The following is a 23,787-nucleotide window of genomic DNA, read 5'->3' as shown; positions in this document are numbered from 1 at the left end:
AGTGGACCTTCCGTGGGGTGGGGATTTTACGTAAAGAGGCCATTCTGTGGAATTGAAGTGTTTCAACAACCTCCAGAATGAAAGTAAAGCCATGGAGACCGTTTGGACCCGCCATGATCCAATAACGAATTTCAAGATTAGGCACAAAAATGTGAGGTTACTTGTACCAAGAAGCAGTTGGTTACACCCATGGTGGGGCTTCCCTGGCCTTAGAAACCCAGCTTTTCTTTACTCACAAATGCTGGTATCTGGATCCTCATGGGATTCCCAGGAGATCTGAATATTGATGGGAATGATTCCTGTTTCCAAATGAATCAGCTGAGGCTCAGGGAATGAGGTACCTGCCCTCAGATCACACAGCTAATACAGAATCCGGCCATGAACTGGGGTCTCCTGTTTCCTGAAATAGAAAGCTCTTTCTAGTCTCATACAACATTGGTGCTGTGAAAAGTTTGTTTCTTTTAAAAAGGGCTTTGGAATTCTCAAGTGCCCGTGTACCATATTAAAGGACTCATAGGAGGGTAATTTTGTTGTATTTGCAGTTGCTTTGTAAGAGTTTGTTTAATTTTATCTGCCACTCCAGAACTTACTTCCACCTTTGTCAAACAGTTGAACAGTGTGAATCATTTCTCTCTGGCAGCTTTGTAAACAGAAGCTCTGAGAGAGGTCAGGCTCTCTTGAGTAAAGATGGGATGCATGAGAAAAGGTAGCTCCTGGTTCTCATACATGCCTATAAGTTAGGACATTTTTGCTCTTTTTGCTTTTTTTTCCCTTTAATATATATATTTGTAACTTTTATTTATTTTAAGTGTTTTTCCAGGACCCATCAGCTCCAAGTCAAGTAGTTGTTTCAATCTAGTTGTGGAGGGCGCAGCTCACAGTGGCCCATGTGGGGATCAAACCAGCAACCTTGTTGTTAAAAGCACCGTGCTCTAACCAATTGAGCTAACATGCCACCCTCCCTTTAATTTTTAATTTCATAGATATTACATCATCAACATGGAAAATAGAGATAATCGAAGATAACCATTTTTATTATTTCATTTAATTTTCATTATTTTGTCTGTTTTTGCAGACTATTTATGTTTGTAGTTGTTATATACTGTTTTATAACTGCTTTATTTACTTAGTATATAGCAACTTTTAAAATCCATCAACATACATCTTCATAGCTGTGTAGTATTCCACAACAATCCCATATATGTGGGCACTTAAAACTCTTTTTTTGAGAAATAATATTTTTGGAGAGGAGAGGTATCACAAATAATATAAAGAAGAAAACAAAATGGCCTATAAGAATACCATTTCCCAGGTTGATATTTTCAAAAGTGATATAGTCACAGGTAAGAAAATTCAAACAATATGAGAAGGTGTAAAATTAAAATTAAGATTATAATTTCCTACCTACTCAAAAGTAGGAAGGAATTTCCTTCCTACCCAAAGGGAATCACTGTTAACAGTTTCTAAGTATCCTTCCAGAAAAAAATAAATTACATATGTATATATACTCCTCTACATGTAGGTTTTATTTTTTCACAATTAATTCCTTTGTCCATCTGTGATTTTACTGTGGCCTGTGAAATTGTTATGTAATTCTGTTTTTCAAAAGAAAATTAACTGGTTGTTCCAACTCAGTCCTACTTGCCAATAATCAATTGGCAATCACTTTTGCCAATTGGTTGGAATTGATACGGCTGAGAGCACATCTCCAATCCTTGAGTTAAACCTTATATCTACCTGTAGATTTGGGCGAGGATTTTTACCTGTCTCTAAGCCCTGTTTATTGTAGAAAAGTTTCCAGTGGGGTGCATTAGACTATTGGTTTGTAAAGACAGATGCACAGAAATTACACCGCTTTCCCTCTGGCTTTTATTTCCCCAATGCTTCCAGTGCCTTCGCTATGGGTTGGACCTTGGTTGGCAAGAGTGACCTGAATTAAATTAAGTAAGACTTTGAAAGTAAGATAGAACACGCAGGTGATATTTTTTAAATTGTCTTGTGTAACCTGAATTTCATCATGAGGAAATATCAGACAAGCCCAAAGTAAGGGACATACTACAAAACATCTGTCCCCACTCTTAAAATATCAGTATCATGAAAGACAATGGAAGGCTTAAGGAAGTGTCATAGACTAAAGAAGATTCAGGGAGTGAAGGTGCCATGAAAGACAACATTGCCATAATTGTTCATATTGAAATATGGTTATGTGTTACATAATTGTATCAACATTAAATTTCCCATATTCGATAATTACACTGTGGTTGATGACGTTAGCAACCAACTCATTTTTAGTTATGGTAGATTCGGGAATCTTAGCCTACTTGAGTCTTCTGTGGAGGGAGAAGAAAAAAATGGCATTGTTTTTAGTATCGTGTGTAAATACTAACCGGTATGGTGAGCTACGGTGCCCCCTGGTGGTGACAGTTCCCTTCGTTCTTGGGACCGACCTCACAGAATTGAAGACTTAACTCAGTCATCCCACAAACATTTTTCAAAGCCTATTATGTATCAGGCATGGCGCTAACTGGACGATACATAAGCTCCTTGTGGAGCGTCCAAGTACAGAAACAAATATGGAATCATAGACTGAAAGGAGGGTTTTGAAGGCGTGAGTTAAAGAGGATGATTCTCTCTCAAACTTGGCACAAAAGAGAAGGGGGATTTTCCTGTCTTTTGGTTCCTATTGAGTTTGGAACAGCCCTTCCGCATGGCTTTTGGGGATCAGCTGTTCTGTCCTAGATAGTCCGGGTCCCTGCTTGCCACATCACTGATTATGACCGATAGCAATAATACGATCAGTGCTTTGTTATCCATGGTTGAGAATAATTTCTTAAAGTACATTTGAGAAAAAGTGAGATTGCTGTACATCAAACCCACCTCCCTAATGGACACGGTGTGTCATTTGCAGCCACAGAAGAGCAGAGAGACTCCACCTCGTGTCAGTGGCAAATGGAAAATGCACTTCTCCCTGCCTCCTTGTCAGATGGCTCACAGCAGCAGCTCAAGAGTCCAGCTGCAGACAGCTGGATGAGAGTGACTTGAGTGAGGGGTTTGTCTGTGAGACTCCTAAGCATCCTTCATGTTGGAGGCACTGAGCGGTGGCCCATGGTGGGGTGCAGAGGAGAGAGTAATGGTGTCATGATGTGGAGGCTGGGGGCTACTTTGCCATCCCAGGGATGAAATGGTGTTGCTCAGAATCACCCAGGTGGTCTGGTGGACTGTTTCAAAAAGGAAGAGGACCATTTGCTCAAACTGACACAACTCTAATATTTGGACAGAGGAGAACTCGGCTAAAGAACAAATACTAGCGATGCCTGTAGAATAGAAAATGTGTTCCGAAGTATTGGGTGTAGATATTTTAAACATTTTGTTATATATAGAAAACTTCCTTGAAAACAAACAAAAGCAGGTAAAACAGTGTCATGAACCCCATGTACCCCTTGCCCGTCTTGAGTCGTGATTAACTTCTGGCAGCCGTGTTTTGTCGGTATCCCCACCCTCTCTCTACTCTCCCCTGGATGATTTTGACATACTACTTTTGGGTCTTATTTTAATTGTTGACAAGCATCTTTTTTTTTTCCATTGGAAAAATTATCGCTCTAATTGTGATGTTTGTTTTTTGCTGTTTTATCTTCTGTTTTCCTACCCCTCAGAGGCAGCATAGCATAGGGAGTCAGAGCATAGGCCCTGGAGCCAGAGAATGTGGGTTAGAATTTGAGCTCTGCCTCCTACTAGCTGTGTGACCATGGGCAAATTGGTAAACCTCTCTGGGCCTCCTGTCTATAAATGGCAAAATCATAGTCATAAGCATGTGAGTGTCAGCTAGCCTGTTATTATCACATAGGACCTTGAGTGCTCCTTACGACTAATAGCCTGTTTTCATACCTGATTCTTATTTAACCTCACAACAGTCCCTAAGAGTGTCATTGTGTTTTACTCATGAGGAAACTGCGGCCAGAGGAGGTTATATCAGAGGTTTTCAAACGTGTCTGCCTCTTGGAATCACCTGGGGAGCTTCAAAAATCGCTGATGCCTGCTGCACTCCAGAGACTGATTTAATTGGTCTCAGATGTGGCCTGGGCTTTGGTGTTTTTAAAGATTCCCTAGGTGACTGTAATGTGCAGACAAGTTTGGGAACAAGCTTGGGAACCTAGAGGCAGGCAGAGCCCAAGTCCTATAGTTCAGTGAGCTTTCTGTCATCTGTGTGGAGTCATCATTCATTGATTTGGGAGCCAGTACTTGGCCTGGTAAGTTTATCATCCTTATGTCCAGAGCAGAGCCCCACCCTGCACCCCCACCAACCAGAGTGGATTTCACATCATGCTTTACTTTTGTTTGTTTTTGGTTTTAACCCAAAGTCCCTAAACAACAACAACAAAATAATGTGTGAAAACTACTGAGCTTCCAGCTCATTCCAGGCACTGTCCCAAGAGAAGGGACAGAGCTTAGCGAAAACAAGTACTGTGAATGCATTGCCGTCTTCTGCAGTGTAGTCAGAGAAAATATTTGTTGGTGTTGTATCAGTTCTCTGTTGCCATAGTGATGCTAACTAACAACAGTCACAGCATCTCAGTGGCATATAAAATAAACCCAGCTAACACATCTGTGAGTCCAGGGAGGGTCAGCTGATGGTGGCGGGGACAGCTGGGGTAGCTCTACTACATGTGTCTGTCATCTTCCTGCTGGTACAGGGGAACCAGCCCTACTGCACAGTGGGCTTCCAGCTTCTACTGCATCATGTCTGTTAGTGTCCCATTGACCAAAGCAAGTCACAGAGCTGAGCCGAAAGCCAAGGCATGGGGGAATACGGCCCATTCCCTATAAGTCCAAGCACATCATGTGGTCAAGACTAACATCCGTAGAAAGGGATGCACCCTTATGCCGTGGAAACGAGCGGGTAAATGGTTTTGAACAATAATCTGTTACAGACGGAAACCAGAAATTGAGCCAATAAGTGTTTATGGGAGCAAATGTTTTAACAATTTTAGATTTCAAACACTGGAAAGATAACTTAGATAAAATATAATACGTGTACACAGAAAAGTACAAAGCAGCCGTTTAAAGCGATGTAGAAAAGATATGCTGTCATTGAAAAGTATTCCTGCAGTAAAATGGGAGAAAGCAGATTACGAAACCACAGACACATTATGTTCCCAGTTTTGAGAAAATCTATATATATTCATATGTCAGTAAGTTAAAGACGTATGCCAAATTGTTAATGATCATCTGTGGTGCGGTTACGGGATATTTTTTATCTTCTATTTCTACTCCTGTGAATTTTTGAAATTTTCTATAATGTGAACATACGTTCCCTTTATAATAAGAAAATAGTTATTTTGAACTGTGTTAGACGTACACATTGAGATAGAGACTGTCATTCATTCCCTGTTTCTAACCTTTCAATAGGCAGCAAGGTAATGAAGAATGGCCTTCTCTTCAAAGAGCTTCTGCAGACTCCAAATTTTCGAATCACGGTGGTTGACGATGCTGACACCGTGGAACTCTGTGGTGCGCTTAAGGTAAGTCGCCTTGTTATTTCCACTCATGGAGCGGAGTTAATCGTGTACGGGCACTGTTAGCATTCTGGAATCTCATCCTGATGAATGGGCCCTGTGTTCTGGGCACGTACTTCAGGGAAGAATAGTGAATTGGGAGCCTTGTTTATCACTTCCTGCTTTCACCCCAGCCTTTCCTGGGTGGTTCTAGGTTCTCTCTCACTCCTGGTTTGCTTTTGTTTCTAAATCTGGGAGAATCGTGGTGTTTTGTTCTTTGGGGAATCGGCAGCATTCATATTTGGGAAGCATGGAGAGAGTGCCTCGATTGTAGTTTTACCTGGGAGCAAAGTCTTCTATTAATTCAGATATTTCTCCTACCTGTTATCTGGAGCAGGAAAAGGAACTTGTTTCCTCTGAATTGTGCTACTCTGTTGGTTTGATGGTTCAGTTGGTTGTTCTTTTTAAAGGAAAACATAGTCTGCCGCTTGTGGAGGTTTTTCTAAGAATAGTTTTATCTTGGGGAAAAGATCAGATGAAAAGAGCAGCTTCTGTTGGCCAGGGGTTTGGGAGGGTAAAGAGAAATTTCCACTCTTTGGGCTCCTGACTTGCTTCCGCCTTTTAAAGATTGGGGTCCAGGTCCCTCTCACTATACGGATTCTGAGAAACAACCAGCGAGAACTGAGTCATTTCTTTTGTAGCAAAAGCTGCTTTTCAGGAATTTGAGCACCTAGGGAAAGAAATTAGGTGATCTGGAAGTCTCCTCACTTTGTTAGGTAAGCTTTGCGAAGATTAAAAGAATGCTGAGGAGACCAACGTCCAAAAAATGCTTCTGACTCTTCCTCTAAATTGTCACCGTGTTTTCTCATCAGTATTTAAAACCACTTTCTAGAATTAATATCGTGTGTATGTGTAGTCACATGTCCCTATGCAAGAAGAATTTTAAAAATTAAAGCCAAAGACCCGGGCTCCCGGGCAGCTCTTGTCCATCTTTCTAAAGGCTTGTGTGGGGCACTCCTCCCATTACAGGTGGCCGTTGTACATCTGAGACACCGGCTTCGGCTGCTTTGTTTATTTTTGTTGGTTGGGATTTTTATGTGTTTTTAATAGTCCTTCATTAGTTTAATGACCACTCAACAGCAGGGGCATCAAGAAAGCCTAATTGCTCAGCACTGATCTGTGTCACTCCAAAGCTGTTTTTAAGTGACTGGATGTTTTTGGGGGTAGATGAGGAAGCTGTGAGATCCCGCCCTGAACAAAGGGTTTGTGGGAGGAGAAAGACTCTAGTTTGTGGGCTCTGGAAAAGCTTTGTTAATGGGACCCCATGCTGGTCTTGTGTCTGAGCTTAGAACGGCTTTTCATTTTTGTTGGCAGGAAGCCTGTGAGTGGATTTGTACCTGCCACCAAGACAAAGTGGTTCTGGTGGGGTGGGGGGGAGGCAGATGGGGGCTGTGGACCATTTATCATTTTCCCCCTAAGTTTTCCTTTAAAATAGGACACGTTACCATCATTCCTGTCTGCTTGCACTGGAGCTGGGAGTTTTGAAAACTGACAGACAGACATTTCAGCAGTCATTGAGCCTAACCATGCTGTCGTACGGATGAGGAGATAGAAATCCAGACAGAGTAAATGACTCCCATAGAAAATAATGGCACAGGGTATGAATGCGGATTTCAAGAAGCTTAGCCTGGCGTTCCTCGCTACTGTATCCGACCTGACTTTTCTCGTGTGTGTCCAGGTTGTTGAATAGAATGCAGCCTTTCCTTGTCAGAGCCTGCCAAAGCAAGGACAAATGGCATGTGTTTGTGTTGGTGATATTACATAATTAGTTGTTGTTTTTCCCTGATTATAAAAGTTGTGCACATTTCACACAACAGAACAGTGTAAAGAAGAAAGTGAGAGTCACAGGTACTCCTTACATCCTGAGAGAACCACTGTCAGGGTTTGCTGTATTCCCTTCTAATCTTTTAGCTTGTGTGTATATCCTCTTTTTAAAACAAAACCTGGATCTTACTGTTCAAATACTTTGACATGTTTCATTCTTTTCACACTAACGACCTTTAGTAATCTTCTCCATACTAGCAAATTTAAAAATGTACACTGTTTTTTTTTTTTTGCTCAAAAACATGAGGGCGTTTGATAAGAAAGAAATACAACTTCAAGTGTAATTCATGTATTAATACATTGAACTACATCCATTTAAAGTAGGTAATACAATGGGTTTCAGCAGATGTGTACATGCACCGTGAAAATCATCACAATACAGAACATTTTCATCATCCCCCCAAAATTACATATGGCCCTTTGCAGTTCAAACCCCCTTCTTCCCCGTCTCCCCCCGAGCCAGGCAACCACTGATTTGCTTTTGTACACTACGGTTTGCATTTTCTAGAATTTTTATAATGGAGTTGTACAGAATGTACTCTTCTGTGTCTGGCTTCTTTCACTGGGGGTGTATTTTCGTTTGTTTTAATGTAAACTTTAAAAGGTACCTCATATAGAAAAGTACAAAAGTCATAAGTGTGTATATTTCAATCTATGTTATCACTTTGAATAGATGCTTTACCAGGATTAAAGTTCTTTAACTGAGACCCAAAATAATTGTGGCTGAACAGGTAGAACATTTATTTCTTATGTAAAAATCCTGAATCCATATGACAACTCAATTGCACAGAATTCTCAGGGACCCAGGCTCCTTCCAGCTCACAGGGACAGTCCTGGTCCTTATGGAAGAGGAAGAAATTTTATTCTATCGTTCTAGGTTTTTTTGGCTGCTCTAATAATTAAATTGACATGAGATTAACGAGAGAAAATAACGAAATTTGATTCTATGCATAAGTACCGGAAACTCATATACGTGAGAGTCAGAGACCCCCACATACAGGAGAGGCTCAGAAACAGAAAGGGAAAATGAGATATATATGACATCCTGAGGCAAGGAATAGGATAAGGCACCTGGGCTTCAGAAGGGAGGAGGGCAATTAGCAAGCCAATAAGAGCAGATGTTCAGTAATTAGAGGTTTGCCCTGCCTTATAGATAGGTCATAAAAAGTTGTTCCTGATGATAACTCTTATTATAGGCAAGGACCCAATTTAAATTCTTTAAGGGAAAGGTAAAAGTTTCTGTTGAGCCTGCAGGGTCTTGATTGCTTTCAGCTCAAAATAATCTACATGCCAAAGTAGCACATCTTGGGGAGGCCTGTTCCGAACCCCTTCATCATCCTCATGTTCTGAGATGGTGACCAGAGCTCCAACCATCACATCTGCCTTCCTGACTATAAGGGAAAAGAAAGAAAGAAAGGACAAAGGGTACATGGCAGCTATCTTTTTAAGGCAGGTTCTGGGAAGTCACAGTGTAACACTTTGGCTTTATCTCAATGAGCAGTACTTAATTGTTTGACCATACCTAGCTGCAAGGGAGGTTGGGAGATAATTATTTTCCCCCCTGGGCAGCCATATACTTGCATGAAAGTCAGGGACTCTGTTACTCTGGAAGAAGGGGAGAATAGACTGGGGGATAAACCTATCATTTGTGCCACAAACTCATGATGCTCCTTTGTAGGGCTGTCTGTGGTGAGGTTTACCAGCCCTAATTGTTGGACGTGTAGGTTACCTTCAGGGTTTTGGCTTTGATAAACCATGCTACGATGACAGCCACTACCAGACCCCATTAGCCGTATGTGCTTATTTGCATTTACATTCAAATTAAACTTTTTTAAAAATTTAAATTCAGTTTCTGAGTCACAGTAGCCCCATTTCAAAGACTCATTAGCTTCATACGTGAGCCTTTATAGAGAGTCTCAGCAGCGAGTTGTTGGCTACTGTACTGGATCAGCAGATACAAAACATTTGCATCATTGCGAAAGTTTCTACGGACAACACTGCTCTAGCTAAGGCAGCTCCTTATATGGGCTTGACCTCAGCCCTCCTTGACATCTCAGCCAGGCTGCCTTATACAGGGCCCACCCTGCCAACCCACGTGGTGCCTTGTCTATGGTAAGCCCACACACTGCAGACAGACCTTCCTCTTAGGTCAAATGCTCCAGCAGCTAGATTGTTGGATGGACAGAAAACAGTGAAGGCTGACTTGGTTTCAGGTGAGTGTTACGCCAACACTTACCACTCATTCTTCGTGAGTGGTGAATGTTGGCGTAACCTTCAGGTAGTGTGGGCTGCATCTCCAGTTTGATAGTCTTTTTGTTGGGGGGATGGGAGTGGAAGGAATCGAGTCCCGCCCGACCCGCCCCAATTCAGAATTGCAAAGGTGGCACTTCAGGGTGGATGAATGCCTCAGTTGTTGCCACAACCCAGGAAAAGGGGAAGGGCTCAAGGACGTCTGTCTTCTGAAAATCATGGTATTTTTAGCTCCAGAACAGTTTAAAGCAGATTTAAATGCACAGTAGATAATGATAACTTTCACAGCTGAGCGATCTCAGAAGACATCTGCTTGAATGCTATTCAAACATGATCTGACTGGCTCAGTGTGTTTATTTTTCTTTTGACAGTGATAAGTGGTGGAGGGAAAGAGCAAGGATTTCAAGATCCATCATAAGGTGATTAAACTGGGTTGAGGCCCAGGATCCCCTCAGGAGGGAAGAGATTACCCTGCAGTAGCCCGTTTCCCTCCCCCTCCACCCCACCCTTCGTGAGCAGTTATACGTCTAGTGGAAACTGTGAGGGGGTCCCCACCATATACCCTGTGTTGAAGGGGCCGAGAGGGTGGCTGGAGCCCCAAGGCCATGGGCACCCTCATCTGCCTATTCTCTGAGTGCAGTGACATGAAAGGTCAGAAGTACTGCTTTGGAGCTCAGGGCTCATCCTTACAGCTCCTGCTTGAATGCTTCCAGTGACGGAGAGCTCACTCCTTTGTCTCAAAGTCCTTTGTCTCTGGGTGGCTTCAACTGTTCCCGTTAGGAAGTTCTTATCTTGATGCTGAGATGGCTCCTCTGTGCCTTTCACTCGCTGGGCCTAGAGTGGTGTGATCTCCCTGGAGAGGACTCAGGAGCCAGGCTGCCTGGGTTGGAAACCTAGCCCTGCAGGTCCTGACAGTGTGACCTCAGACAAGCTACTTACCCTGTGTGCCTGAGTTTCCTCCCTTCTTACTGCGCATGTAATAGGACCTGCCTTGTAAAAATGTTGTGAAGATTAAACACGTTGATAATATTGTAAATGAAGCACTGAAACAGTTCGATAAGTTTAACTGTTACAGTTTTATTGTTTTTTCCCCATAAATCTTTTCTCCTCCTGAGCCTATCCTTCTTACCTCCCAAGCCTCAATGCAGACATTCCTCTCTGACGTCTAATTGCAGAGGGTCTCTGACCCAGCAAGCGGTGGGGGTGGCCAGGCCAAATTTGCCACACAGTAGAAGCAGCAGGGCACAGGGAAAGAGGGGTGCTGTGGAAGCAGGCTCTGGGGGCATGTCCCAACTGCCTCCCTCACCAGCGAGGTGTTCTTGGCAAGCCACGACCCTCTCGGAGCCAGCCAGGAGGATAGGTACACACCTGTCAGGGCTGCCGCGAGAATTCCAGTGAGACAGTGTGTGCAGTGGGCTTCGTGTGGCTCCCTGTAGTCACTTAATAAATAACCCCTCTCGCCTCTGTGTATAGGAGCCTCTTACTGAACAGAAATCCCTGTTACCTCCCACTCAGTCTATAGACATTTACTGGGGTGGTCAGGCAACCTCCAGGGGGTCACATGTGATGAAAGAAGACAGAGGAGGCATCAGAGAGCCATGTCAGCAATCCAACCGTTTGGATCCTGGGCCTCATCACGGTGCCATGATAACTTCAACAACACACCCAGTCCTGGGTGTTCTTACAACGCCCGGCTCGTAGTCTCCGCCCAGCGCCCCATCTAAAAGGTTCCCTCTGGAGCAGAGCTGCAGCACCAGATCCCACCTTGCCCCTCGGCATCTCTCGAGGCTCCTTTCACACAGCCTGTCCCCTCCTCTCTCACACGGTGCTGCCAAGCCAGGAACCGCCCACTGCCTCCTCACTATGCACACACAGCAGGTAGTTGGGGACAGAGGACTGCTGTCAGGCAGCTGATAAAACCTGCAGTGTGCAGTCGCCTGAGTGGCTCAGGCGGGAAGGGGTTGCGAAGCTTTTGCAGGTACAGGCAGAAGTTAGTGCCTTCTGAAAACGTATGCTCCCTGGTCAGGCTGTTAATCCAAAAGACCTCTGAGTCCTGTCAGCTCTGCCTGCAGCTGTAGGAACCCAGGTCTACATGGAGTCCGGCCTTCGTGGGGAGAGAGTGATCCACTGGGAGCTGCTTCGCTGGTCCGCTAGAGCTCAGAACCGTCCCGGGAGACTACCTAGGATACAGAAATAGTGTGAATTTGTCTAAAACATGTATGCATTCGTTGTCAGATTTCTGAGTATTTTTCAAGAATTTTTTCTTCTCTGTGTTGATAGCAGTGAGAATAGCCAGCAATCCATATTATTACCGAGGAAGAGAAGATACATTCAGGACGTTGCCATTCTGATCCCCCGTGGTCTAGCCCTCCTTCTTCTGGCATCACCCTGTGGGAGCTGGGAAGGGAGGGTTCTGTCTATCGAAGCAGACAAAAGCTGCAGGAGGGCTCTCCAGGCTTTTGTCATCTGAAGTGGCTTTGTGGCTTCGGCCTCCTGGTGAGTGAGAGCTGTGTCATAAGTGGCCAGATCCGTTTCCCAGGGTGAGCCACCTCAGTGCTGGGGCTGGTGTATTTTATCAAAAACTGCATCAACCAGAGAAGTCACTTTTCTTCCCCAGTTCATTCCGTTTTTCACCTCATCCCTCAAATTTTATAGGCCTGACGGTGTAAGAAATATCCTGCCTTTCATTAATAAAAACTTTTGGAGGACAAAATGCACTTATTTTTACTGATTTCCCATTTGCTACCAGCTAAGTTTCATGCTTTAATCTCTCTCTCAAGGCACAAATCCTTATATAGTCACCCGGTAGTATAAAAATGCTAGGGTGGTTAGACAGAGTCAAAATCTTTGCATTTTTCCTGGCACCGAGAGTTCTTGGTGAAGGAGCTGGTCACGTGGAAAGGGCCAGGAACCTGGGGGCTGCCTGCTGTCCCAAATGAGTGCCCTCTGTGCCCTCGTTACTTGTCATATGTGGTTGGCTGGTTTTACATCTAATTTAAGGCCTGGCTCAGATGCTGCCACCTCTGTGCAGCCTTCCTTGCTTTGAAATGAAGCCTGTGGCCCCCACTTCTCGGCATACTCTCCTCCTTCTGTCTCCTGCTGTGCTTGGCTGTTTCTCTTTTCCCAGCAAGATTGGCAACTCCGTGAGGAGAACCTCCGTTGAATTCTATCTTTGTAGCTCCTCCCTGGGGGTACCATGACCTCACCCCCTGCCCAGTACCGACCTGCCCTCCAAGGCTCAATGTTGGGCTTCCCACACGATGCATGCTCACTTGAAATACATGCGTTGAAATGAAAGGCAGATTTTCAGTCGAGCGTTACAGTTATTTGTGTCCACATGTTATTTTTCTTACTAGGTCGGGGCCAAACATTTTATGCAAACTTTTGCCGTAAGGGCCCGGTAGAAATTTGTGGGACTGAGAAGCGTATGGTCTCTGTTACAACTACTCAAATCTGCTGTTACAGCACAAAAGGCACTGTAGGCAGTACATATATGAAGGATACACCTGAGTTACAGTAACATTACTTACAAAAACTGGCAGTTGGCCCTTCGTGTGCCGACCCATGAAGTAGATTATCAGCTTCTGAAGAGGCAGGTCTGGATCTAACCTGTCTAGCGAGTGCCATGCAAAGGGCGAGGGCTCCACATATGTTGGTGTAGGGATTACGAAATGAAACAAAAGGCTGAAATCGGAGCTACCCATAGGCAGATGCAGGGACCCAGCAGCTGCACTCCTAGGTACACACCCACCAGAAATGCCTGCAGCAAAGGGTATGTACCAGGTGTCCTCAGCAGCACCATTTGTAACGGCCCCAAACTGGAAACTACCCCAATGCCAGTCGACGGAAGAATGGATACGTACATACATACATGGCACTGTATTCACATGTAGAGTACAATGCAGCAATGGAAATAAATGTGCTGTGTGTAAAAATGGGGCTGAATCTCACAGATGTGATGTTGAATTGAGACAAAGAAGGTAGACAGAAAAGATTACGTGCTGTAGGATTCTATTCGTATAACGTTTAACGACAGGTAAAGCAATTCTGTGCTGTTACAAGTCAGAAGAGAGGACCTTTGGTGGGGGTAGGGATGTGACTAGAAAGGGGCCTGCGGGGGGCTTTCTGGGGGCACTGGTTATGTTCTCTTTCTTGGTCAGGGTGCTGTTTACATGGATGTGTTCAGTTTGTGAAAATGCATGCCGTACACTTAGGATTTGTGTACTTTTCTGTATGAGTGTTATATTTGAATAAAGCATTTGATTTTTAAAAAAAAAAAAACGGGAAAGAAGTTTATCCAAATGGTGTTTAACCAGAGACCCCTACCACAGCATTCTAATTTCCTGCATGGATGCTGTGGACTCCCCCTTCTACCTCCTACTGACTCCAGATCTGGGCTCCTTGTCCCGAAAATGGGAATATGGAAATCTGGTCCCTTCTTTCATCTCTGTCACTCACTCACGGGTACAAGAACAGAACCCAAGGTTGTGTGAGAGCCTGTGGTCCCTCCCTAGGTCTCTCCTGCTGCAGTCCCCTCATCCTCATCCACAGTGGGGTAGTGACGGCATTCTGGCTTCCTTGTCTCCTCCGCAGAACATCGTAGCGGTGGGAGCCGGCTTCTGCGACGGCCTCCGCAGTGGAGACAACACCAAAGCGGCCGTCATCCGCCTGGGGCTCATGGAAATGATCGCCTTCGCCAGGATCTTCTGCAAGGGTCAGGTGTCTACAGCCACCTTCCTGGAGAGCTGCGGCGTGGCCGACCTGATCACCACCTGCTACGGGGGCCGGAACCGCAGGGTGGCCGAGGCGTTTGCCAAGACTGGAAAGGTAGCCCTGGGCCTGCCCTCCCCTCACCCCTGCCTCCTCTCTTGAGATCCCCTGGGCTGAGGTGAGCCACATTCCAGTGGAGGTGGAGGCCAGCATGTGTTGTTTGTGGGGTTGTCCTGTGTACCTGTCTGCTTTTACTTAGAGGTCTTTGGGTTCATGTCCTTTGTCTTGTATGTCTTCCTCTTTCCCGGGCTCGCAGCAAAAGAGCGCAGCTCCCCTCCCCGGCTCTCCTCTTGAAATAAGTGATTCTCCAGTCTTTACCATCCATTTTCCCCCACCCGTCCTTTGTTTTTAAGACCATTGAAGAGTTGGAGAAGGAGATGCTGAATGGGCAGAAGCTCCAGGGACCTCAGACGTCTGCTGAAGTGTACCGCATCCTGAAACAGAAGGGGCTGATCGACAAGTAAGTGGCCCACTGTCCATGACACAGCCAGTCAGCATCCCACTTCTCTAGGGCGCCCAGCCTCGTCAGTGCACAGCCGCTTGACAAGGGTGCGCAGCACGTGACGGGGTGAGTTCTGTCCTGTGTGTGACGTGAACGTCTGTGGCAGGAACAGTCTGGCTACCCTAAAAATGAATGTTTACACAAAACACAAAACCAGGATCAACTTCAATGGGGAAGAGCTCAATTCTTCCTATGACAAAATACGAAGTTTAAGATTCTGGTTCGTCCTGTAGGGTGTTTGGTAAAAGCTACATGTCCTAAGTTTTAAATTAAAAAAAAAAAAAGATTGCTTTGTTGTTTTTATAAAAAGAGAGAGTCTTGTTAATAAACTGCCAAATGATTCAGCAAAAAAAGGAAAGACAGTGCCCCCCCGAGAACTCTACCAGGAGCAGTGACCTGTGTTAAGGTTTGGTGAGCAGCCTTGCAGTCTCTCCATCGCACACCGATGGATGCATCCAGCTTTCTGGGCTGATCACCTGGTAAAGGTGGGCTTGGATCAGCTTGCTTTGTCTCCTGATCCAGGGAGTAAGCCCTTCGCACCACAAAAGCTGCCCGACCTCGCTGAGACCCTGGCCCTGCCTGCTGCACAGCCCTGTTAGCTTGCTGACTCGCTGAGCCTTCCTCCGTAATCATGATGCCAACCACACCGCCTAGTAAATGTTTATGCAGCGTAGTCTGTATGTCCTTAACTCTCCGTAGTACTCTTTGGGAGAAGGCACGTCTGGTTGCCTGGGAGAGTAGGGAGCTGAGCAGCTGTGTTGAAGCTGCCAGGAGGTGGTTATGGGTGGCGTCTCCCTCCTCCTCTCAGGTCAGCCCAGGGGCCTGCTGGCCCCAACCATGCATCTTCACATCATGCTGCACCCAGCTGTCCTGTCCCCCTTTTCACCCAGTACAAATGGCTCAGCCTTAGCGTTCCCTATTTGAAGTGGAAAGTGAGGGAGGACAGGGTGTTTGTCTTCCTTCTTTAAATTGTGTTTTATTTTTCTGAAATGGCTTTCAGAATCAGCCAGGCAGAGATGAAAGTCATAAACAAGCCTCCAGAGGAAGAGAATTACCTTTAAATCGTGACTAAAAGGAAAACACCTCTGACATGCATGGTTTTCTTCACATACTTAACAGCAGACAGCGATGTGTTTGTGTGTGGTTGGGCTACTCTAAAGACCATTAAGTCTTTATCAGGAATTTGTTTAAAGTCTTTAAAAAATAACCTGGGTGTTTGGCCATGGTTCGTGTCTCCCCATCACAATTTTAAAGTGGCATCTGTGTGCTACCAAGGGGTGCCTTTGATAGGATTTTATGAATTAACAAATTGGCTGGCAGTTAGTCTGTATTCACCCATCATTTCACTCCAGGAGGATACAGACTGGAACTGACATTCTGGGATCAGAACCTGCCTTAAAAAGCAGGTGTAATCAAGCAGGTGAAACTCGGCTCTGAGCAGCCGCCTCTCTTCAGTCATGTCCCATTTTCTTTCTTCTGATTAGAAATTGAACAGGCTGTGCTTGTGCTTAATGAGGTCACTGCCAGTTAGAGGGGCACCCCCTTTCTTCGAGCTGGAATGTAGTCTTGTGGGACTCTCCCTTTCCCTGTGCCTGCCTCCCGAAGCTGCACAGGCAGAGCTGAGTTCTGCCATTCTCCCTTTGCATAGCCTCTTATCTTGAGTTTTTCTTTTTTCATTCCAGCCATCACTACTCTGGTCTTCCTCTATTTCCTTCTCTCCTTTTTTCCCTCTTCCATTGTTACAGAAAGAGCGATGAACAAGAAGGTAGCATTCGAGACCCTCTTGTGTCTTACTACTAGCCTTTTGGTCTTGGGCATGTCATAGTTTAGCTCTTCTGTGCCCTAGTCTCTTTCCCCACAAAAATCAAGCTGGTAGACCAGATGATTGCTTGGTCCCTTCTACCTTGAGTATTCAAATTCAGAGGCTTCCTGCTCTAACAGAACGAGGACTGTGGTCCTTAGGTTGTTATTTGAGTCAGCCCGTCTCAGTCCAGTACAGGCATGCCTCGTTTTGTTATGCTTCACATTTTCCTTTTTCACAAATGGAAGGCAAGACCCTCCCCCAGCAGAAAGATTACTACTCACTTTATTGTGATACCTGCTTTATTGCGGTGGTCTGGAACTGAACCTGCAGTGTCTCCAAGGTGTGCCTGGACCGACGTAACTTCTAACCACATGTCCGTGAAGCCCCTCCACGCTATCCTTAGTGGAAGCAGACGTCCTTTTGCACCAGATGCCTCCTTCTCAGACTCTTGTGTACATCTGTCCTCCACGGTTTGGCCTGCTCGGACACCCTCTTTTTCGTGCATCTCAACCTTCGTCACACTAAAGGCGGGTCTGTCCTCACAGAAGCCTTCTTCCATGTCCTCCAGCCACAAATAACTTCCGCTGCTTTGAACTTATTGTTGAGACCAGCGGTCAGCAAACTTTTTCTGTGAAGAGCCCCATAATAAATATTTAGTCTTTGTAGGCCACATACAGTTCTATGTCATATATTCTCCTTTTTTTGCTTTTACAGCATTTTCAAAATGTAAAAATCATTCTTAGCTTGCAGGTTGTGTAATACAAAAGCAGGTCACAGGCCAGATTTGGCTCTTAGGTTGTGGCTTGCCGACTCCTGGTTTAGACAATATTGCTACTCATGTGCTGTGGACTTAATACATAAACATACAATTTGCTTTTATTCTCCAAATTTGAAAAGAGGAGCACATGCTTTTGGTAAAAAAAAAAAAAAAAAAAAAAAAAAAAAAAGAGAGAGAGAGAGAGAGAGAGAGAGAGAGAGAGAGAAAGAAAGAAATTATACAAAAAGGGCACACAGGGGAAAGTGAGTCTTCTTTCCCACCCTAGATGCAGGCTGCTTTCTCAGTTTTTCATATATTTTCCAATTAGCCCTGTTATTGGTGTAGTGGGCAATGGACTCCACGTTCCGCTCTGTCCCTAGCTTTTCTTCACTTTAGAATATACGAATATTTTGAAGATTAACCCACATCTGCACCTAGAAATCTCATTTAATGCCTGCGAAGCATTCCACTGTATGGGAAAACCACAGTTTAATTTCCCTAGTCTCCTCTTGAGAGATATTAAAGTTGTCTGGGCTTTTCTGCTGTTACAAAATTTGTTTTATTAAGTTTCCTTGTACATGTGTCTTTATGAACACGTGTGAGCATAAGGTGTTTATATTAGTTTGTCACAACAGAGCACCACAGAGTGGCTTATGCACCAGAAATGTCTCACAGTTCTGGAGGCTGGAAGTCTAAGGTCAAGGCGTGAGCAGGGTAGACTTCTTCTGAGGCCTCCCTCCTCGGCTCGTAAGCAGCAGTGTTCTCCCCGGGTCTTCACATGGCCTTCCCTCCATACGTGTCTGAGTCCTAATCTCCTTTTCTTCTAAGGACACCAGCCTTATTGGATTAGGGCCCACCCTCATGAGCCTTTCTTAACTTAATTAGCTCCTTCCGGGCCCTGTCTCTACATACAGGCACCTTCTGAGGTACTGAGGGTTAGGACTTCTGTGTATGAAATGGCTGTGTGTGGGACGGGCACAACTTAGCCCATAACAGTTTTGTAAGTTCCCGGAAGGCTGAGACCCTGCTTATAATGTTGCACAACCCTGCACCTGGTTGAATCCTGACACGTCGTAAGTCCTTAGTTTCCATTAGTGGGATCGCGGACTGATTGGTTGATGTCAGTATTTTTCCATGAAATATTGTCTTTGTCCTCCTTTCACCTCTAACCTTATTTAGAGAGTTCCCCAAACCGCTCTAATTGGCCTGGTAGCATTTGATAGTCTTGAAAAGAGCATTTAGATGAGCAACATAGCTAGTGGTTGATGTGGGCTCCAGAGTCAGAAATCCCCCCTTTCCCCTACATTCCATATCCCTTGTTAATGTCCCATCTACAGAATGCACTTTGGAAATGCTGGTTGTGAAAGTTGGGAGTGCTTTTGGCTGCAGTAGCAATACGCAGTTAAAAATGCCTTGAACAATAGGATGTTTTTCCTTCCATAGCAAGGAGTCTGGACGTGGACATTATTGATGTTGGCTCAGTGCCTGCAAATTAGAATCTCAATGATCCTATTGGCTTTCCCTCAAACCCTCAAGATGGCTGCAGGAGCTCCAAGCATCACATACTCACACAATTGCACTCAGCCGCAAGAGCAGTCTGGAGCAGCAGATTTTCCCTCCAGTGCTTCTCAAGGAGAGAAATATCTTCCCCAGAAACCCTCAGCAGATGTATATGTCTTGCTGGCTAGCACTTGCTTACCTCGCTAATTCCAGGTGAAACAAAGGCTGGGAAAGTGAGCAGTAGGCTATTTCCAACCTCAGTAAGGAGAAAAGGGGTTCTGGAATGGCTTTGGGTGGTCATTCATCACCTGCCACCCTGCTTTGGTGACATACAAGTTGTTCTCATCATAGGAACAGGAAAACTAAGCTACAGAAGAAGCTAAAATCTCTAGGCTCTGACTCCCATTTACAAGAATTCTTCCACAAATACTTACTGAGCACCTGCCCCTTGCTGTGCATGGTATCAGGCCCTGATAACACCGAGGGAAACAAAATCGACTCAGGCCCCAGCTTGGAGCTCACCGTGTGCGACACGGTGGCCCTCTTGCGGCTGTGTTCGTAAGCTGTCATTTATTGTACACCCACCACGTGCCAAGTGTTGCACTATATACTTTACATGTAAGTCATTTAATACAAGAGGCCCGAGAGTCCAGCCCCATTTTACAGATGAACAAAGTGGGGCCGAGCGGTTGTAAAACTTGCCCAGGGTTAATAGACTGTGGAGTCAGATTTCATTAAGGCTACGTGACTCCAAAACCTAACAAAATATTGTGAGTCTTAAAAAACCCACAATGATAGACTATCAAAGTCATAGGACCTAAGCTGTCATTTAGGATTCTAACTGGATAATTTTCAGAATGGCTTTTAAGACTCTGTTGATCCTTTCAAGCTCTCTTTGGGTATGTGTGGGTATGTGTGTGTGTTTAGAAGCCTGATTGGCTTTTAACTTTGTTATTTCCTTAGTGACATCTGCCATACTATTTACTGAGCCAGCTGTGCCCTGGGACAATGTTATCTTTTCTTACAGTGGGTTATTAGCCCACCCCTTCAAACCCTCATCCGTTTCAAACTTTCATTTTTATGTGTTCACATCTTGGAAGTAACGGCAAAATACATCCAGCTTCCGACCTGAGATCAGTGTCTGCTAATTGTGGGTCCCCACACTGACTCTTGGAGCATTCCAGGCTGAATTATTTATGGTGACGTGTGGGCTGCCTCTTCTTCATCCTTAGATGATCCTTTCTGGAGAAGGAAGAGCAATGTCCCCTTGTAATTTAAAACTTATTCTCCAATCTTTTACAGTAGTGACAGAAACTGGGGCTCATTCCAGATTTGACCAAGAGCCCACGCCACATCTCCTTCTGTGAACGACCACAGGTTACCCTGTGACGACTGCCGCGTGACTTGTTTGTAGACAGTGCGCTCCAGTTAGGCAGAGGACGGTTTAGGTTGTAACGAGATCTTACGGCCCACAGTGCAGAGGCTCTCTGTAGACCCAGTAATAGAGGAGTGTAGGAGGTGGCCGCAAGGTGCACACTAATCTGCAATCTGTTAGCAGAGAAAACGAATTTGTTCTCTGAGGTAAACCGGATGGCTTAACTTGTCTTTTCACATTTCCCCCCAATTAGGTTTCCATTGTTTACTGCCGTATATCAGATCTGCTATGAAGGCAGACCCGTTCAAGAGATGCTGTCTTGTCTCCAGAGCCATCCTGAGCATATATAAAGTGGATCATGCAACAAGTCCAGCAAAGTTCTGCCTTTCCAATCACTCTTTGGGGTTCAAATGGAAACTGGGACTTGGCAACAAGATATTTGCTTGACTGTCATCCCATCATGGATGTATATGAATTTTTACAGGTTTGTTGTTGAACTGCGAGAGCAGTTCATTGGCTAAGATGTACTGGCAACAACTAGACACCCACATGTGGATGTGTGAATGTGTGTTCATTTCTCATTCTATGGATGTTTCTATGAACCAAAATTAAACGTCCTTTTTAAAGATTACTTTTGAAATTTTCCCACTGTGGTAGCTTATAAGATTGGAACAATCTCAGCTAAATTTTTTAGATCTAATTCGTATGTATTTGAGTGAAGGAATTTCTTTTTTCTCATGATGTTACAATTTAACCAGCATTAATAACATGGTAGAATGGAAGAATGAGTGTGTCCAAAGATCAACATACTGTAACTTTTAAACACTGTCTCAAAGCCAGCATAATTAACTACTTCGATCGAGAGTTGATCTCTTTTTTTTAACAATTAGTTATTTTTAATTAGGTAAATAACTTGAATTTCCTCTCACTGCAGTTTTCTGCATTTTTAGCCTCTTTGCTCTTCATTAGCTGCCAGAATGTGCTTTCATAAAGGCGAAGCAGTGGCAGAAGACAGAAAACTCATCTGGAATTTTCCTGCTGTGACTGGCATCTTTTCATTAATGACGCTTGTATGATGCTTTTTATTAGGCAGTACTTTTGTGCAAACATTTCCTTTAAGCATCACAGGTTCCCTGAGAAGGGGCTGCCACTATTCCTCTATTAAGATGCAGTCACTGCCTGCTCACCAGGTGAGGAAGGACAGAGCCAGGAGTCAAGTCTCGTGCTCCTCCATCCCACCAAGGGGCCCCGAGACCTTCGCAGATGTCACTGGGGTGATTTGTCCTCCAGCTAATTCGTTGTGGCACATGCCATATGCAATCTTTCTTGAGGCCATAGGAGGGCTTCCTGCAGCTGAGATTTGTGTGGGGCGTTGTCTAGATGGACACCACTCAATGTGTGGTCCTCACTCCATCAGCTTCACTCGGAGTCTCTTAGCAATGCAGGTTCCCGGCTCCCAGGCAGACCTCTGAAATGGGGTCTGGTATTTGTGCTTTAACATGCCTTCCATTTGTTTCTGATCCTCACTACAATTCTAGAATCACTACTTTAGAAAATTTAGATTGGCATTTCTCAAACCATGTTCCATAGGAAACTAGTGTCCTGGGATCTAGTGGTGGTTCCGGTGTAGTTTGGGAAAAGCTGCATCTCCATACCCCTCGTAAATGTGTAGAATGTATGTTTGTATGTTGGTGGAACCTAGTAGGTTTATTTAACCTAGCTAGTCCCAAACATATTAGATTATGGAGACTTCTTTTGGCAAGGAAACTTGCCGAAGTTTCCAGGGGACACTGTTCTAGGCTGAGGTGACCTTAGGACAGCTTATACCCTTCACTTCCTGTAAGAAATTAGGATGAATAACTACCTGTGGTCGTGTTAGGTCTGAGCTTTTACAATTCAGGTCTGCCATGAAACTTTGATGAAGCTTTAAGGTGACACCGACAAGTACAACCCAGTAGGTGTTAACCTCGCTGAAACGCACATTATGTGGAATAAGAGCTTTTACTTCTAGAATTAGAATGGGAATTACTGTATCTTCTTAAATGAGATGGGTTTCGGGATAGCTTTACAATTACCTTACATAGCACTTGATAAAATGTTAAGGGAACTTATGAATGTCACATATATATTCATGGATTTTTCGGTCACTTTGTGAGATTTTGACCTTTTTTATTTTCCAGTTTGGGACTTTTTTCCTTCTACATCTGAAATGATTATAGAATCGATTTTTGTGGAATTTTAAAAATTCTGTCCAAAACATTTGAGGAGCATTGTAAAGCCCCATCCACAGAAGTATATGAAAGCACACAAAATGCTACAAGTTTCATTGATTTTCGTGCCACTATTAAGTTAATCAATTTTGCTTGTCTTGTGATTAATCTTTTTAAAAGTTTGTACATAGGTGACAAAGTGTTACTTTTTAAGCTGCATAGGGGCGGTAAGCTAATTGTGGTGTCTATTAAGTAGGATAATCAGATGTGAGGAATTAGGATTTAATGTCTTTTATGTCCTCTCATCGGTATTCAGCGTCCTGCTCTGGGTTTTGTACTTGAGTGTTTTTTCTGTACAAATGCTCTTACCACTCTGAAGTCTGCTGACTGTACCTCTTGAACATACTTATGATATTCTGCACATAATGGAAAAAGGCAAATTTTGTAAGTTTGTGCTCTGCTAACTATAGATATTTATTACTCTATGAGTTTTCTATTTTTATAACCACCTGTGGTCTTATCATCTATTTTAATTCACATTTCTTACTAATTATGGTGGTGGGGAGGGAGACATCCAGAAGAGAAGCTTAATTTATACTATTTCAGCCAATCTGTGAATGTAAACAACTACACTGTTGCCTTGCTATAATCTAATCTACTATAATGTGGAACAAAGAAATAAATATCAATCTTGAAACCCATCCAGCAGGAGGAGTTGAGCTAAACTCCTTCTGGTTTTTCATTTAACTCTTTTTTTTTTTCCCATCCATCTCTTTAACTATGACATGGCCCCATGGCGTCGGCCTAAAGAGTAGTAAGGTACCAGTGTACAAAGTGATCTGTAGTTTTTCCATTAGTTCTAAACTAAGAGCCTTTGACTTCCATGTATACTGTATTTGTTTACAGACTATAGGTGGATATAATTTAAGAGCTTGGTTTAATAAACACTTAACCCCCCCAAACCTGTGCTACTGATCTTTTATTTTTAATTGGTTAATAGCTTTATTTTTTAGGTCAGGTCTTTTGTTCTTTTTTTTTTTTAATTTTCTTGGGGAATATTGGGGACCAGTGTGTTTCTCTAGAGCCCATCAGCTCCAAATCGTCGCCCTTCAATCTAGTTGTAGAGGGCGCAGCTCAGCTCCAAGTCCAGTTGTCGTTTTCAATCTTTAGTTGCAGGGGGCACAGCCCACCTTCCCAGGCGGGAATTGAACTGGCAACCCTGCTGTTCAGAGCTCATGCTCTA

At 44.2% G+C, this 23,787-nt stretch overlaps 1 protein-coding gene across 1 annotated transcript in view; it reads left to right on the top strand.

Moving 5' to 3' along the window:
- The window catches only part of GPD1L (glycerol-3-phosphate dehydrogenase 1 like), a 43,633-nt gene extending 20,133 nt beyond the window's left edge, over positions 1–23,500 (top strand). Inside the window, exons 5-8 of the mRNA XM_033132330.1 lie at positions 5,407–5,519; positions 14,220–14,453; positions 14,750–14,856; positions 20,588–23,500. Of these exons, the coding sequence (XP_032988221.1) occupies positions 5,407–5,519; positions 14,220–14,453; positions 14,750–14,856; positions 20,588–20,684 (551 nt within the window). The 3' untranslated portion in view covers positions 20,685–23,500. The remainder of the gene's footprint in view (positions 1–5,406; positions 5,520–14,219; positions 14,454–14,749; positions 14,857–20,587) is intronic.
- Positions 23,501–23,787: the final 287 nt, after the last annotated feature.

Source organism: Rhinolophus ferrumequinum, chromosome 17, assembly GCF_004115265.2.
Source record: "Rhinolophus ferrumequinum isolate MPI-CBG mRhiFer1 chromosome 17, mRhiFer1_v1.p, whole genome shotgun sequence".
NCBI lineage: Eukaryota > Metazoa > Chordata > Mammalia > Chiroptera > Rhinolophidae > Rhinolophus > Rhinolophus ferrumequinum.
The sequence above is the reverse complement of the archived record's forward strand: the minus strand, read 5'-3'. Positions and strand labels throughout refer to the sequence as shown.